At 43.7% G+C, this 18,533-nt stretch overlaps 1 protein-coding gene across 1 annotated transcript in view; it reads left to right on the top strand.

Moving 5' to 3' along the window:
* The window catches only part of LOC142585065 (uncharacterized), a 28,271-nt gene that overhangs the window by 8,148 nt on the left and 1,590 nt on the right, over window positions 1–18,533 (top strand). Inside the window, exons 2-5 of the mRNA XM_075695547.1 lie at window positions 1,561–1,715; window positions 2,331–2,425; window positions 12,560–12,619; window positions 16,791–16,874. Of these exons, the coding sequence (XP_075551662.1) occupies window positions 1,561–1,715; window positions 2,331–2,425; window positions 12,560–12,619; window positions 16,791–16,874 (394 nt within the window). The remainder of the gene's footprint in view (window positions 1–1,560; window positions 1,716–2,330; window positions 2,426–12,559; window positions 12,620–16,790; window positions 16,875–18,533) is intronic.

Raw genomic sequence — 18,533 nt, 5'->3', positions numbered from 1 at the left:
GCAGACGGCATGGCGAAGTCGAATTTGTCGACAACACGAAGCAAAGGCATGAGTTTTGACGTAATATTTCTGCGGAAACCCGCAAGGTGGAGAGAAGTAATGAATAAAGGGAAAATCAGACATCCACCCGTTCGTAGCAATTGCTACAAACGGTTCGCCCTGCCATCTGCTAGCCGCCTGGTTAGCTCAGATGGTAGAGCGGCTGCCCGGGAAAGGCGGTGGTCCCGGGTTCGAGTCCCGGACCAGGACGAATTTTGCACCAACTATAAGGCTTTTCTTTCGAGGAACCCGTATGGGTTTCCTTTGTAGCAATCGCTACGAGCGGGTGGATGTCTGATTTTCCCTTTATTCATTATTATTACGTAGCATTCGTTGCAAACTTCAGGTGTTTCGCATCTATCTATCTATCTATATCCTTAAGTCTATAAAAATAGGCATGGAGCGGCATGATATGTACGTATACGTGACGTGAATGACATGTCATGATATCAATGGCATGACATACATTAGATGGCATGTATGTCTCGGCATGTATAGTTATCGTAATATTGAAGCATGTATTGATTAAAGCGTATTGATTATTTGTTCAGTTTACTTCCGCATTACTTTTTTACTGCCTGACAAGCTCCTTTGCAGTTCCCAATGCCTCCGATTTACATAGTATCTTGATCTGCGGGCGTAAAGGGTACGTTCAATTAATGTGCAAATAAAAAATTCCGGGAGGCTGTAGCAGAGGGACAGCCGGAGGGGTTTATGCAAAACGTCGTGTACATGCTGCAAACACTGTACGCATACTTAGGCGCAGAAATCAGGTAATGAAATGCAGAATGCACATTTATTCGCACATTACAAAGTTTACATGCTTAACTCATCATACAGCTAGAGGGAGTCCAACGGTATGACCTTACACTCATGTTCACTACCTATTCGAAGTGGGCTCGGGGTAGTCAAAGGTGGTGTGCGCGAATCCGCGCCCCTCTGTCTTGCTGTCCGTGTCTCTTCACTCCATCCGGACAATACGTGTCGAACCCGGGGATGTCATAGCCGGGCAACTGCCAAATTTTTGCGAGGAATTCCGCATTTGTAAGTTTTGTAAATTCTTATGAGCATAGCTGGAGTTTGACGGATTGTACCTATTATGCTCGAGTGAGCTCTCTAAAACGCGACCACTCCGGCTTGAATCGAGGAACGCACTGCCAAGGTCTGCTTCGCTGAATGCGAGGCGAGAGACTAAATGTAACTTCGTTTGCCTCATGCGTGACACGATAACGATTGCATCTGTGCACGTGGCCCATTATTATTCGAGTAAGTGATTGTTTTCTCTTCAGAACTATAAGAAAGTAAAGCGGGAGGGTCGTCCAGTTGCAAAGGTATAATTGACGCTAGTATAACGTGTTTTTTTTTTCATGGGCTTTTATCATGTGTAACATGAATGTACCCCTGCCTGTGCTGACCAAATTGAAAGTTGTTTCATGTCACAATATAAAAATATCCAGTACACCTTAAGTAAATACCTGTGTCTGGCCGAACATTGACTCCCTTTTCCTTTTGCTCTTCCAGTTCTTCGACACCCCGGAAAAGGTCCTTCTGCTCCGAAGAAGCTATTCTCGTTTGATTGAGAACTCTGACCCCAAATGCATATATAGCAGGAAAACTACTGTCTCACCGACGCACATTGCACTAATCGAACAGTTTGATTATGGCGACCGCAGTAGGTAATCCTCCTTCAAAGCTTACCGAAGCTATCTTCAATGAGTAGACATCGATGACGACTTAAATTATGAATGCGGAACATTCTGCGCCAACTGTATGTACTTCTAATCTATCTATCTATCTATCTATCTATCTATCTATCTATCTATCTATCTATCTATCTATCTATCTATCTATCTATCTATCTATCTATCTATCTATCCGTCCGTCCGTCCGTCCGTCCGTCCGTCTGTCAATCCACTCGCCAATCTGTCTGTCTGTCTGTCTGTCTGTCTGTCTGTCTGTCTGTCTGTCTGTCTGTCTGTGTCTGTCCGTCCGTCCGTCCGTCTCTCCGTCCTTCCACCCGTCAGTCCAATACCTAGCTTTCACGAGGGACAATATTCGTGGGCCTGCAGTAAGCTCGTTTGCATTGTGTTGAATTTTTATATGTTTGTGGACAAAGCATCTAAATCAGCCAGCACAGTCACAGATCGCTGCAAGTCGGCAAATGTTCTCGTAAAATGCCCGTCTTGTCATTTTGCCTCTACACGGTTACGTGGTTACCTTTAACTTAATTCAAGTATTTGCGGGTTGCTAAATTTCTTGTGGTAATGATTTCACCTGTTACTTTCTCATAGCAAACTTCATTGTACTGCGTACCGTGTTTACATGGAGATGTCAAAGGAGAAAGGAATGGACGTAGCACCACTGCTGAAGGCAGCAAAAGTTGACGGTAAGGAACACGAAGCTCTCACGATAATTTCTGAAGTAGTAGGCAGCTCCGCTTGTGCCATATACAGTTTCATTAGTAGGTCAGAGCTTACGCTTGAAATACATTCCACACACGAAAAAAAAACAGGCGACCGCTTAATAGGGCGTACATATGCTTCTATTTCATACGTAATGGCCAGTATCGCTTTTTTCTCAGTGCAAGCCGCAACATTAGCTTGCAGCAGCTTATGACGATGGCCTCGAAAGACCGCGCTAATGAAGGTATTTATCACAGCGCATGCGGAGGCAGTGTGCTGGCGACGGTGATGACGAATTTATAAAGGGTGATGATGGGCCGCTGTGTAAGGATAAAGATAAGCAGTCTTTAGTTTGTGATGTTTCTTTGGATGTCTTCGTTTACATAACACTCTGTTCATTTATCATACCACTCACCTCATGGCACATCCCCACAGCGGTCTCAAGACGAGATCATCTTCTTCAATTCAGGAGGCCGCGGCATGTACGCACGCTGTAAGCTGAGGAAGCCGTCAAATGTATAAGTCTTGCTAGGGCGCGGAAATGAAGTGATTTGATTCGTTTGCAGTTCTTGCTCGGGACACAGCAAAATACCGAGGAAGCGCAGCACACACAGTCAGTATTGTCGATGACTTGGGCGCCGAAAGAACGGCAGCACCAACACTTACGCAGGACATAGGCCGAGCGGAAGAACTGACCATGTAACCCTCGTGGCGACGACCTGCAGCGCAAGGAACAATAGTTACGCACTCATATACCACGTTCAGAAACAAATGTCAACAGTCAGCAGATATCTGCCTGGTCGGGGACAACTCAAGTAAAGAGAAAGCCAACCGCGATTAATTTTTAAAACCCGGCGTATCGAAGCCTGACCGGCTCATTCGTCAGGGGTGAGATTGCGTGAAGCGTAGCGGTGCTTATATGCGTTTTGGCGCTTTGACAGCCGCGGAGAGTCTTTTCATAGACCTTTAAAGTAAACGATGGGGAGTGTTCCTCGCGAACGATTGCTGTTACCAGGCGTCTTCCAGATGTGCTACGATTTCAATTGGAGTCGTCGCTAGTGGTTGTTTTCTTTCGCTAAAACGACCGCGCCGTGGGTGATAATCTGGTGATCGAAAACCTGGCACTGTTCTGTCACAGCACTGCGATCTCTATTTAGGTGGCGAAGGTCATTCTTGTATTGACGAATTCTATCCGCGAAATCTCCTAGTCAAGCCAGTATAAGACACAGTATATTCGGTGCAAATAGTTTTGTACACGATGCCCTGCGTCTTTTCCAGAACAACGTGGTCGTTTGTGCGATCCAGGATGCTACCGACCGTAGAGCGAGGCTTGTGATCGACTTCAATCCCTGCCCCTCGCAGCACGTGGGCCAATGTCTCGCTGAAGCTTGGAACAATGGCACCTAGACACCGTGCTTTTTCCAGGCTGGTTTGGCAGTCGCCCTCTTCCGTTTAATAGTATTTCCGGTGGTGGAGGGCGTGGTGTATAAATGCCTTTGTATAACGGTTCATCCCAAGGTCACAGATTACTGACTTATTTTCGTCCTTTTGGAGGCGTGGGTACGAGCAAATTCTTTCGGCTGTCTTGACGAGGCTTCGGACAAGAGAACACTGGTGGCAAGTGGGTGAATGTGTACAAAATTACCTGCATCGAATGCCTCCTGTCGTATATTGGCGAGACTAATAACTTCCCGAATAGAATTCGACAACACAAGAATGAGCTTAGCCACCTAAACAGAGAGCGCAGCGCTTTGGCAGAACACTGCGGGATTTTTTATCACCAGGTTTGCGCGGACGGCGCCGTAGTTTTGGGGAAAGGAGACAACCACTGGCGGCGGCTCTTTCTCAAATCCTGGCACATCCAGAATATGCCGAGTTACGTCAATCGTTCCTCTGGAATATTTCGCGCCAGTTCGCGACTCTCAAGGTCTCCGCAAAGTGTCTTGGCGCATGTCAAAGAGCTAAAAACGCCTATAAGCACTCCTACGCTTCACGTCCTTTCACCCCTCAAGAAGCAACCGGTCAGGTTACGGTTTGGTTTTAAAAATAAATTGCGGTTGGAGTTTTGCTTCTCTTTAATTCACCTTCATAAACCACCAAAAAGAAAGAATCTCCAACTACGCGATCAGCATACTGTAAATGATCAAGAAACTACCAGAAATTAGCATCGTTTGGACCCCGGTGCGCGAAGGCCTGGCAGAGAGTGCGATGGCAGAAGCCGCGGCCCGAGACCATGCTTATCGGACTTTCCTGCCGGACGAACCACGGAGATAGAACGGTGTTCCCATAAAATACGCTGTTATTCTACGGTGTCACGAAGTAAAGATAAGGGTGTGTCCCCCACCACAACCTCGACACAACAAACAGAAACGGTAACTTTCAGAAGCCTGCAAACAAACTCTTAGGCACATGGCCCGCAACTCCACCGAATCTTGCCCACGCTAAACTCATATACTTGGAAGTTCTGCGACGTCCCCAGTGCCGTACGCCAGACGATGTGTGACCAGGGGGGTGTAGAGAACACAATTCCAACGCACGCAACAACGGGTGAGCAATGGGAGGCCAATCTGTCGAACTCGAATCGTGACGATCGACCAACTAGCACTGGTGGACTATGCTCAGATGGCGGCCAGGATTCATAGCCTCGTCGAATAAAGAGTGCTTGCTGGCTCAGGCCAATAAGGTTAATTTTTCATAATTATCACCATTTCACTTATCACCTTGAAGGCCCGAAAGCATTACATTATTTAGGCCAGTAAAAAGACGTGTTAGAGAGGTCGCAAAGAAGAAAATAAGTTAGTATATCAGGAAGAATTGAGACCTTTAGAAATGGGTGAATGGTTCATACGGGGTATACGTTCTTTCGTTTCACAGACAAAGGCCTGTTTAGCGGTCAACTCTGAGCCTCTGAAATGTCTGACACCACGTGATTGTCGACCAAATACTTGGAACATAAGGTTTTATGAATGAAAGTGCTAGCTTCCATTACGAGTCATTTTTCAGGATATAAACAATGCCTTCTACGCACTGGCCTGGAACCGAGCACCGCCAATTCAACCGTTTAACCTGTCACCGCAGCACGATGACTTGTGTTATCACGAGTGACACAGGCCAATTGGTTCGAAAGGAGCTTAACGTGCGGAGCCTGCACTGACCCTTGCAACCATACGCTTCGAAATACATAATAAATGCCTGCGCATACTTACATTTCAGAATTCTGAGGCTTCAACAAATAAATGAGATATTGTAAACATAAAACGTTAAGATCACTGCAGAATATATCTTACCATATGGATCGCTTTTGCTGAGTATTCTCAAGCAGGTGGCTTTCCTCTTTCATTGTTTTGGACAATAAAAATTGATACCGGTGTTCTTTCTCTAAAGCCGGTATTTTTCCCTGGAGACTTTATCTTTCGTACCCTAAATATTTGTAATAGTTCAAGCATATATGTCACAGTTGATGACACTTTATGCTTCGATGAAAAATTATGTCTACATTTATTCAGATGCTTTATATGTATATATCCATGTAGAGGACCCGACAAATAGGTTATAGTGAAAATTTCTCTGTGAGTATTTGTTGTCGCCTAAGGGTATTGCTCAAGGTGACGTCTCAAGGTGACGGGGAAGCTGACGTGGTTGTCCTGATTTTAGATCGGCGTCTATTCAGGGGAAAACGATGTTCGAGCGAGACTCCACAGACAATTCCTTGCCGCATGGGCATATTTCTTTGGCCATTGCTCATGCATGACATTTTGTAAAATATAGTTGCCGGAAATTTCTTAAATTTAGGCTTCTTCGTGGGCAGCTAGGTCCACTAATTTGTTTACTAATTTGTCACGCTGTCTAGGAATCCACTGATATAAAATGGTGAGGTCACCGACAGTGGCCTTATGGCGAATGTAATTAATATCTCGCGTCACTAAAAGCTGTTTACGAGGTCTGTTCATGTTGAGTATGTTCTGCAGGGCCGCTTTTGAGTCTGTGAAGCCTGTTGGTTGCCTGTTGCCTGCCTGTGAAGCCTGTTGGTTGCCGAAAAACGTGACAAATGGCTTCTTTTATGCCGTAAGGCACAGCTATGTGCTTGATGTTAACCGTTCAAGAGGGTAACAGAAGAACTGTCCATTAGACGGTACGCGCAAAGCGCACGATGCCCTCTGTGGCAAGCAAGACCGATCCGTGAAGATATACAGCAAACCGGAGTATACCTTGGCGATGTGGTCGAGGCCGAGTACTAGAATCTCGGCTTGTGGGATGGTTTACTTTGTCCTGACGCAGGGAACTTGTAATACGCTTTTAATAGAAGAGAGTGCCCAAGACGGTAAATTAAAAGGCGTGAGATGTTACACTTATGCAAGAAGAAGGCAGATATTTTTAGAACGGCCTTCCCAAAGCTAGAGTTAGCACCGCTTTTAGCTATGCGCCCAACGAAGTGCTGTCTAATTTTAGTAAGCGGCCGGTTGCGGATACGTGGTATTTCTTGCGCGCTTAAAACGCTAATAGGTAGACAGCTTACTTTCTCCAAAATTCCGGTGCAGGACGAACGTTTTGGCAGCCCAAGGCATATCCGTAAGGAGTTGTTTCGTACTGAATCGAGTTTTCTTTATGGTTAACGATATTCAGTGCAGCAACGGTAGGCTGTAGCATCAGAGCATGATGCACGTAAGATTTAAGTATAGAAGCACCATCGATTGGCAGTCGCAGCCCGAAGATCATCCGGGAATATATTGTAACACTTACAATATTGCCGAGATAGCCCGCAAAACTTGTTCAGCTGAGGTCGCCAAGGCAGGCTCTTGCCAGGTATCGCTGAGATAAATTTTTCGCATCGCACGTATGGACGGACACGTCCACCAACTATCAATGGATATAGTCTAATGTGCTTCCGTATAAATATAGAGACGACATCGCTATCTGAAGATAGGTGCAACCCTCGGTGTGCGAAAGAAAGAGATGCTGGTCAACACTTTCCGTAGCTACTACTGAGCGGTGTAACATGTAAGTGATGCGTTCCAAATGCATGTTTTGCTTGATGTGAACACCCCATAACAACGTTTTTTTTTCAGGTAGAACAGGTTAAGATTGAATAATATTGGGCTGCGGAAGGGGCCCTATGGCGTGTCCTTCATTATGGCGTTGACATTTATTCTGGCTGTCTGGTGTGCTCACGTGCAGTTGCCGTCCTTACTGAAAGTTCGCAATTATTGTGTCTAGCCTTCACCCAAGACCAACGGCTACTAGAAGGTCAAATACTGCGTCGTGTGGCACATAATGAAAGGTTGACGGCAGCTGGTGTTTGTACATCGGCGAACCTTCTAAATTGACGAGACGAAGGAAATGGTACATAGTAGACCTGTTTTGTCCAAAATAATAAATTTTTCGATGACAAAGTTTTCGACTTTCGAAAAATAACGTTAGCCTTTCGTATATTATCTTCCCTATCAGTTTTCCGACGCAACTCGAAGCGCTAGAAGTCTGACTAACACATAGTTCGTTGGCGGCGACTCAGGCTTGATGACAGGGACAATTGTTGCCAGCTTGTACTCAGCAGGAAACTTTTACTGTTCAGTCTTTTTGCATTGTATAGTTGCAGCAGTCGAAGAAAGTTCTGAATAAGTAAGCAGTAGCTATGTAACTAACGTCATCATGTCGTGGAGACTAGCGTTCATTACCTTCGGTGATAGCAACAGTCAGTTCTTCTATAGAGAATTGACTATGCATAGCTGACACAGCCAAATGTGAAACGCTAAGCTGGTGAACGCTGCAGGTGTTGCATGGGTCTACCTTGTAGGCATATCAATTTTGTCTGCTGCTTAAGCGCTGATTGGCTGGGAGTGCCTGTTCCCACGTGACACATACCCCACCCCTGCCAATCCGAAATTCAGCAGCAGTCGAAATGTAAATGTCCGCTAGGTGGACACTTGCAGAATACCTCCCCCCCCGCTTGTCTGTATAGTGGTCCTGCACCTCTACGTAGACGGCAATGTGCTTTAGTGGCTTATCCACATTAAGCGCGAACGCTGTGATGAAGTAAACGTGATGGGGCTTTCTGCGGTTTCCTCTGCTTACTCGCAAGATTTTTTCCAGTAATTTGCGACTTGCACTGTTTCACAAAAGCTTCTCCGCATCTCTATGCTTAGCTGCAGATGTGTTTCTGTGCCCGCCGAGAAGCGAGGAGGTCTTGGATGTGTTTAAGTCCGCAATGCTCTCACTCTGCTTACCTTCGTATGGCGCCAAGTCTCTTGAACTTTTCGTCATTGGCGGAGACATCACATTGCTGTCTCTAGCGTAATGCTCTCAAGCAATGAGCAATTGTAAAAATGAACTCAGAGCTCCCGGTTGTTCTCGAGTATTCTGTTTAGTGCTTCCGTGTACGCTTTCTCAATCAACACAGTTGACCTGTATTTTTGTGTGACAGCACGTAAGTGCTCAAAATTAGGTTTGTCTTGTCCATCCATCCCGTCCGTTCGTTCATTCTGTTGCGCTTACCATGACCGCTGTCACCATCGGCGACACACATCGACAATTCTTGTCGTCGCCAGGTTACCCCGTCAGCCCGAGATTCGTCATCGCCATAGTGTGAAGAAAAAAGTCGCAGTTTCTCAAGGAAGGCGAGAGGTCCATTGGGAGAGCAAGTTAGTAGACATCCCTATTAGGCAAGGATGATGGTTTTATGAGCCGTAGAGACTTGTAAGCACTCGCTTACTAACTAAATTAACAAGAATGGTGCCACCGCGCATAGAAAAACATGCATACATCAGACTGGATGACCGTGGACGCTCGCTGTCAAAATACTGGCGTGATGAGGCGCTACAGCAGCAGCGAGCGAAGTCATCTTCGAACTTTCTATCACTTAAACGTAAATTTAGCGGCGAAAATACTGCACACGCAAAGTTACGAGCCATCGGCCGATCTAGATTCTGCCCCGAAGCAGATCACTTTCAAGATAGAACCCGCGCGACCACACGCGACCAGGTGCGGCCACTCCATGCGCTACCTCCAGGGTACCGCCCCTCCGTATAATCACGCCCCTTTCAATGCCCCGTTTGGTTGCGCACGATCGAAGACGGGCCGCTTCGTGCCCGCTTTTCTCCCTTGCGGGCGAGAGATGGAGATGGAGCGATCATCGGCTCACTTTGACACACTTTCGGTCGCGCATACGACATGCGGCGTGCGGCAATGGCGTTATCACCTTTGGACAATATGCGGAACATCAAGGCGAAGGCGATGGTGGCGCTAAAATGCCTATGCAGTGTCCATATAATTATTACCACAATAAAAGAAGACTTCAGCACAACCTCATTCACTGTGCTTCGAATCCATGCCAGTGAAACAATGTGGATTTGGAAGTAGAGCGGGCTAACTACCGAGCTATCACACAACTTCATTTATGTTTATTGTATGGAAATATCAGCAATACCAAACGAACATTGCACACATTTTTTTTTAAAAGCAAACACAAAAGACACATGCATATATGGTATACAGTCAAAAGAAAGTTCAGTCCAATAAAAGTTTGCGACAAATCCTTAATGAATGCCTCTTTTCTGCAGATCATGTTTTCTTTTAGTAGTTTCTTTGTTATGTGCATTTTTTATGTTGCGAAATGAATGGGTAAATAAGGGAATTGCGCTAAAAAAGACACGGACGAGTAAGGACATGGACGGGCGCCCTTCCATCCGTCCATGCGCCCGTCCATGTCCTTACTCGTCCGTGTCTTTTTTAGCGCAATTCCCTTCTTTAAGTATGTACGACCGACTCGCCCAACAACGTGCTCTCCTGAAATGAATGAGACCCATTTTCGTTTTTCCAAAATATGGTACCATAGTATTAGGCAGCCATTCTTGATCTTGTCAGCAATATCTTCGTGATTTTTGTTATCTCGAAGAAGCTTCGTGTTGCGTGGTGAACCGTGTATAATACCATCAATCGCTTCCTTGAGCACGGAAATTTGGGTGACAGGAAAAACAGTGGGCGGTGTCCCTCGTATGGAGAAGAAAACCAACGCCTCTCAGCTGAGCATGCGCAAAATTGGCAAAGATCTGAAAATCAATGAGGCATCGGTGCGACGAACATCACACGATGTCGTGGGCATGAAAAGCTACAAGATGCAAAACTTTAACGCTCCGACAGAAAAACTTGCTACAGGTATGGCGGCGAAAAATGCCGACAGCTTGCGGTGTCGCTTTGCTGCGATACGCAATTGCCGCAATATGATCAGCAACAAGAAAAAAATCTCAACACAGCGAAGTGCGAACAGACAAAATCATAGGACTGCGGGTTGAAGTGTTTAGGAGAACAACAAGCAGGGAAAATTGTGTGGAGGTCTGGCAATCCAAAGTAAGCGTTGGTTTGGCAGCCCGCACTTTCTATGAAAAGTCAGAACTTGTTTTTACTCCAGAAAGGACGAGATTGAACAAGCATATTTGCCGGGAGGGCATCCTGAAAACGAAACTGCACTCCTGGAACACTAAGAACATTCGAAAGAAAATTTTTGTCTGTGAAAGAAAGTCTGCAACCTTCCAAGAAGTCAGGACAGTGCAGGAGCAGTGCAGGAAAACGCTCCTAGGATTGGCCGTCAAACTCACCTTACCTCAATCCAATAAACTATGCTGTTTCAGCGTACTCGGAGAACAAGGCCCACCTCACCCTCACCCTCCCCTCTTTCAAACCACAACTTACATTGGCTCAAGTGTTCACTCGTGAAAAATTGGTCCGAACTTCCCGATGACTATGTCTTTGCGGTCGTGGGCCTTGTCCCCCAGCATTTAGGGCTTATGTTGTGATTAAAGGGGGAATTTTCAAAATTTTAAGCGCATTTCCTGTTGCTTCCTTAGTTTGAAGCGCACAAACGTAATATTCGTGCTTTTTCTAAAATGACATGTTTTAGGTGGCTCAGTATAGCTGTCAAAAAACTTTGGACGCACATGGTAGTTATGTCTGACCTAATGTGGTATAAATATTCATATTAGATATCCAACATTATTATCCAATGTTAGCGCCGTGTTTAGAGAAAAATATATAAACGGGGAGGCTATAAGAATAAGCAGTAATCAGAGATGAGTAAAGGGAATACAAGTGCTACTAGCATCATGCTTTTTCGTGAAATGTCTCAGGGCTCCCTTGTAGATTACTAGAAATTTTAAACATACACCACTATGCATTGCTGCTATCCGCGTATTGTACTGTTTAAATATGTCGCTTAAGATTATATTCCTCCCCTGTTTTTTTCCTAATCTTCACTGCATACCGTACAATAGTTCTTCGGAAGTCTACCACTAATACGCGTTGAGTGCTTTAAGCTCACATTATTGCGTTATAACTTTTGGTTGAATGCTTCTCAACGTCCTTGCTTGTCTGTGTGACTGTGCGTTTGATATTCCTTTTTTTGCCATATAGCCCTGAACGTTCAAAAATACTACACAATTTCGTGCCGATTCCTCACTCATGCTTTAATTTCACAGGCTACCAAGTTTCTTTGAAAATCGCTCTCTTATTGCAGTCGTTCTGAAATAGCACATTCATGATGTGCCCGCAGGTGCATCACTATGCTGTGTAGAAAGTATGCTGTGCAGAAAAGTTGCCAACCCGCCGTGGTTGCTCAGTGGCTATGGTGTTGGGCTGCTGAGCACGAGGTCGCGGGATCGAATCCCGGCCACGGCGGCCGCATTTCGATGGGGGCGAAATGCGAAAACACCTGTGTGCTTAGATTTAGGTGCACGTTAAAGAACCCCAGGTGGTCAAAATTTCCGGAGTCCTCCACTACGGCGTGCCTCATAATCAGAAAGTGGTTTTGGCACGTAAAACCCCAAATATTATTATTATTATTAGAAAAGTTGCCGTGAAAGAGTAGATGCAACTACAAATATCACACTTCACTAGTTTTAGGTTATACCAGATGATACAAGTTAAAGGAGATGATTCGTGAACAAAATAAGAAAAGATAAAATGTGTAGATAAGACGACAAAGAAAACAAGAAGCATGATATAATTTCTTTTGCAACAAAAATGTGCAATAATGTATTGTTTCTGTGGCACTGAATTAATGAAATGTTTAGTCGTTTGTAAGCAATACCTTCGGGCTGTTTTTTTATTATTTATCTCCATTGCCTTTGCAGCGCCGTGGTGTCCTTTTACTCAGCAAGAAGTAAGTTCTGGAACCAAAACTCATCAGCAAGGTACAGTTCTACGGAAAAATACTTCTTGTTAACCCTAGAGACGACCGTGCTTGCCCAGAGGTAGGCAAAAGAGCATGTGTGATTTCTTAAAAACTTTACTGCCATGAGGACCCGCCTGATTCACTAATATAATTTTTTTTGCCGCAACTCCAAAATTGAATAAAAAGAAGTCAATATTTAGGGGGCCTCACAACATCCGTAACAGATGCAGCTGCTTCACCGTAGTCAGTGCGTTTCTCATCGCTGTCAGGACTGAGTTAGGCACTCGAAATGTTACTTATGGTTTGAAAGTAACTATAATTTCAACCCTGACTTATACAGCGAAGCGGTTAATGCGACTAAAGCTTCGTGTAAACTTTCTATGCGTGTTTGGCTGTCGTCCTGGCGAAACTAAAGCGTGCACTCATTCTAAATGGAAAGGAAAAGGGTGCACTGTAAAGGTTTTGTGTGGGTAAATAATTGGGTGTCTCAATTATTTAGAGGTAACTCACAAGGATAAAGCAAAACAGTTGAGTTCTGCATGCTTAAAGGTAGAACTAGTAGAATAAGCTAGTAGAAAGTTCTCTTTCTTTCCTGTTAAAAATAAATATGGCAGCGACTTTTTACTTGGAGAGAACGGGCAATGGTATGCATATATGTTGGGATATTAAGGTGCTTAGGAGGCAATTGGGCCTTTTTGAATACAATGTATGATATTCAGTTTCTTCCATACGAGAGGCGGTAAACGAAAAGCGTAGTTTTGTTCTCCGGTCAACTGAAGAACTAAATGTTCTACAATCATATTTCCAGCTTTGGTAATACAACCGAAAACAATATTTGTTGAAATACAGATATGTGAAATTTCAAAGAGTGTTATATGCGTGTTTCAGCAGCCTTAGTAAGTATGTGTATTGTTGTAAAAGTTCTGTACGTCACGCGAAGGCTACGATAGAGTTTGACTAAGCAGACAGGAAGCTGTGGTAGAAGTGCAGGCAAAGTTTCACGAGCGAGAGTTGCTTACGGGGACAACGAAATCGTGCAAGCACTCGAAAGTGTTATGTGCAATATTTTCAATCACCCACTCTGAACAGAACATGGTGCTGAGTACTCATTTGCTTAGGTTAGGTTAGGTTGACAAGACGGTCATTCGTTGGTACATCCGTGCGCCTTTTTTGCCTTTATTGAGCATTCTGCAACCAAGAGCTTCGATGGATACCAGGAGCTCCTGGGGCGAGCTACCTGGTTTGTGAAGCTGGTTTCACATTTGGGATGGCATGATTTTTGCAGTGCGTTAAGAAAGCAAGAGCGGATAATCGCCCTGTTCACAAGCTTTGAATGTGCCAATTAGTATGAAAGGACGGGTTTGTTGCTCCTCGGTTCACACGACCAACACATATGATGAGAGGATATATACAAACCAAGGTATAAAAACCTAATAAAACCACTGATAGCGAGCTCATGTGTTAGTAACAATGGCGCAAGACATTTACGAAACGCGGTCATAACATTAGCCACGGCAAAATAAAAGAAATTGTCCTCGCAATCTAGAAGCACTGAAATATCGTCGACGTATCTCAAAACTCTAGTGACTTGGTGACCTTCAAAAGCGTTTCTTTAGTTTCCTGTCACGCGCAGCCAAATAAATATCGCCTAACCTAGGAGTAATGCACTAGTCAATGCAAATGCCATTATTCTGGATATATACGTCGCCTTCCCGTCAGCAAAAGTAGAATGCAAGTAAAGCAAGAGAAGTTCTGTAAACTGTAGAATAAAAAACAGAAACAGCGCTGACTAGCAACCAAATGCTTTATTTGCAGGAGCCACATATAGAGACATCATTGAATGTGACATAAAGAGCAGAAAAAGAAGGATAAGCGTCAGCCACGGATATCATCCAGCTCTTTTGCTGATAGCGTGAGGGACGCAGAACTGACACACGCGTCGCCAGCTTGGAATATGCAAAATGCCTCGAAGGTTTTCCGTGCGCGCTTTTCACTATATCTTCCCATTATGTAGCACTTACTAATGATCGGGGTTCCACCACACGTGTTAGAGTGGGCATCCAGATGACTGTACGGGCTTCCTTTTAGTGAAGCGGCCTGCTCGCGCAGGCGATCATTATTAGACCTCCCCGTTTACCCGATATAGCAACGTTTACAATCAAACGGGATTTTATAGACTACCTGCGTTGTACATCAAATGAAGCCACGAGCATGATTTTTATCGCAACTTTTACGCGCGGCACTATCCACCATGTTGAATATTTTGCGCAACCCACTCAGTATATTAGTATATTACGGCCATTGCACACAACATTCACTCCTGCCTTGGCCGCAATTTTCATAACGTTATGGGAAACACAGTGTACGTAAGAAATGACGGCAAGTCTAGATCTCGAAGGCGGTGACTGCCTAGTTTGTGTTCCGACGTTCTTTAACTATTTTACAAGGTCACTAGCAACACTGCGCAACACGCTGGTCGGGTAGCCTGCTGATATTAGTCTGTTAACTTCCGCGGAAAAGCTCTGTTCAACAGAGTGCTCACTCGAACGCTTGAGAGCAGCTCGCGAGCATGCCTTAGTGATGCCTCGTTTTACGAGTTTGGAGTTTGAAGCAGCTTCGCTGCTCGTCCTTCTTCACAGAGGGAACGCGCTGATGAATTTTTATCGCTAATTCTTTTTGTTGTTTCTCTGGTTTTCTTGCTGCGGGTATTTTGTCTCCTCGTATAGCCAGTGCATTATTCCTCATTATTGGCATTCTTTAGCCGAACTGCAGTGTAGATCTTTATTAGAAGTAGCAGTACATTGAGACGGGTGATTTTGCGTCTCTTCCGCACTTTTTTATATTGTAGTTCCTTTCCACGTTTCGTTACGGGTTTTGTGATATAATGTTTGTGATATAAGTGACAAAAGGTTATCTAAGGCTTTTAATTATCACTTTTTAGCTGATGACTTCAGTCCTTTAGAATCCAAATGTTACGTTTTGTATTCTGAACTCTCATTTCACATCATAACGTACAATCGAAGAGATCATAAATGTAACGACCAGTCAGGATAAGAGTAAATTTATTAAGCGCGTTAATTTATACAGCTGTGCATTGCTGGTAGAAATAGAGACTATGTATAGGCAACAGTTGTTATTAAATACACCGAAAGACACCGATCCCGATACCGTTGCTGTATAGGAAACTTCACTTCGTGAAAAATGGCCACTAGGCTTTGAAAATATTTTCAATGTTCTACAATACGTAGCATCTTTTCCAGAAGGAATGCATTTAATCTGGCATTTACTAGGCCCTAAATTCCATATGTAGTAAACGTGTTGGCAGGAGTTGACCAGCTTAAAGCACCGGTAGATAGCGAACAAGCCGAATATTATGCGCTGACCAAGTTAGGCTCGCTGTTGGTGAAGGCCACACACAAGGATATCCTGCTACCACTATTCAATGTGAGCCGAACTTCTCTTATATTTGCAAGTATTCTTATATTGCCACTCCCAAAAATTTAGCTGTGTCTTACAAATTTATGGAGGGAGCTTACTAAAATTCTTTGAGAATTTTGGCAATTCACACGACGTAAAAGATTGCCTTTTTTGTGCAGTCCAATTTGAAATGCAAAGGCAAGGTAGAGGAGGCGTTGCATATTGTGATTCGTTCAGTTATACTTTATTAACATGGCTAAGTGACAAAATTGTTCGACGTGAAATGATTGATTAGGAATATTTTCAATTGTGATAGTCCAGAGATTGGCTGAAAATGCTTGAAATTGAAGCAGAACCCTGTTGAAACAGTAAGCTTCTTTACAGGATGTAATAAATGTGAGTTTTCTTGTTCTAGTAGCTGAAATTGCTTTAAAATTGTTTTTTCAGAGGATATTGTTATTATAATCAAGCTACTGACAAAGCAACTCGAAAAAGCACGTTTGGTCCCTCAGTAGGTTCGTACACATCTGAAAATAGCCTTAGGGACACTCTAGCACTATTTTCTGTTTCGCAAACCCTTCTGACTTGCTGTCATACAAAAATTCTGCAGCATTTGAGTAATGTCTCCTAACATGTGATCTGGTATTGTCAGACAGCTGTTCACAGAGGAAATACAGTGTATACGACACTTTATCTTCACAGTTTTAGTTATTCTGGAATGCTCGCTTGCCATAAAAACCCACGGTACAGAATGTTCGCTCATTCTCTTACAGGGTACAAGAATGGGAGAAATTACACTTTCCAATACTATGACCCCACAGACAACTGCGCTGTGATAACGTTCTCAGACAAAGAATGTAAGATTACAATGATTTACGTTCTCCTTCTCTATGTGGAGACTGTTTTGCCTTACGACAACATTGTAATTAGCTATGAAGGCCACATAAGAATGGCGAAAGTTGTATTTTAAAACATTTCACACAATTCATCCAATTTATTTATCTACAATTTTCAGTTAGGTGCTGGAATAATGTAGTAATGAACCTTCATTTCAACATACAGGACTATTGAAGACTACACTGCACAAGAAAGTCACATAGGACCACTTAAGTAGAAGAAACTTCTGAGTACATTCGCAGGCACTGTACTTTGTTGTACCTCTATAAGCAGTCCATTACTCGAATTTATGAAATTTCATTAGTTCGCAAACCCTGCCCTATCACTAAAGGCATTGCTCAACGACACATAAGAGAAATTACTTGTACAAACGGAAACATGGGGAAGGTAGGAGATGGAAATTCAAGACGATGAGCAAAACCAGAACTGGGTAAATGCGGGAACCAATGTTTCGACTTGTCTTTTCTCTAGGCCTTGAAAAAGACAAGTCGACTGGTCGAAACATTGGCTCCCGCTTTTACTTTGTTCTCGTTTTCCTCATCGTTGTTCTACAAGGTAAACATTTCAGTTAGGACCAATTTCATGCGGTCATTTAGTAAGTTAACTTGAGTTTGCATGAGCGATATGTGCCGAGAAACGATATGCGCCGCAGAAATCAAGCTGACCATCCTGTATTTATACACTGTGATTGCATTAGATGGACATAGTTACTTACGGGCCAAAAAATTTATTCTAGCTGTTAATATAATACATCTTTTGTTTATGAGCGTTGAGTCCACATTTTCTAACCAAGAACACCTTGGCACTTAGCAGCTAGACTGACGCTCGCTGGCTTTACGGCATGTTTTCTAATGAGCATTTATACGTTGAGATTTCTGCAAAACAGCCAACGTTTTGTTCTGGAAACAACAAATAGTTTCCTTGTTATTCTCAGTATAATTTGGGCCCTATATAAGGACATGTGTGCTTTGACAATAAGGTTTGTCGGTTGAGCTTCACAATACATTGCCGCTAGACGGAGCCTGAGGAGCCTCACGGCATTTTTTTTTCATCAGCAAATATTATTCACAACACTAACCGTAAGATCTACATATTCTAAGGGATTTGACTCATTGATGAGAGGTTTGCGCCCCGCATGGAAGCCTGCATAGCAGTGAGCGTGGAAATTATAATTTGGTTTGCGAGTTCGGCTGTGACTAATATCGTCCGCTTCTCGCCTATAATACGATTGGGCCGCTCGCTTCATCGTAGTTATAAAAGCTAGCGTGTTAAAGAGTATTCAAAATGTACGACATCAAACGAAGCCCCCAGCGCATATTTCTGCATTTGTTTCAACATTTATTTAACCATATGCTGGTAAAGAAAGATATTGCCTGCGAGTTTTTAAAGGAACGTTTCATTTGGCATCAGAAAACAAATGAGCAGTCCCATAAAAAGAAGCTACTGCTTGTATAATTGCATATTTTCAACGGAATGCATGTGTAGGTTTTTGCTCGTTTATTTATTGATGATACTACCAGTCTTAGTGAGACCGAAGCAGGTGGGCGTGATATTAGATAGTTTTATAATATATATGTAGAGAAAAAAAGAACAGCTCGAGCTACATGGTAGAGTAAAAG

The sequence above is a fragment of the Dermacentor variabilis genome, chromosome 6, assembly GCF_050947875.1.
Source record: "Dermacentor variabilis isolate Ectoservices chromosome 6, ASM5094787v1, whole genome shotgun sequence".
NCBI lineage: Eukaryota > Metazoa > Arthropoda > Arachnida > Ixodida > Ixodidae > Dermacentor > Dermacentor variabilis.
The sequence above is the reverse complement of the archived record's forward strand: the minus strand, read 5'-3'. Positions and strand labels throughout refer to the sequence as shown.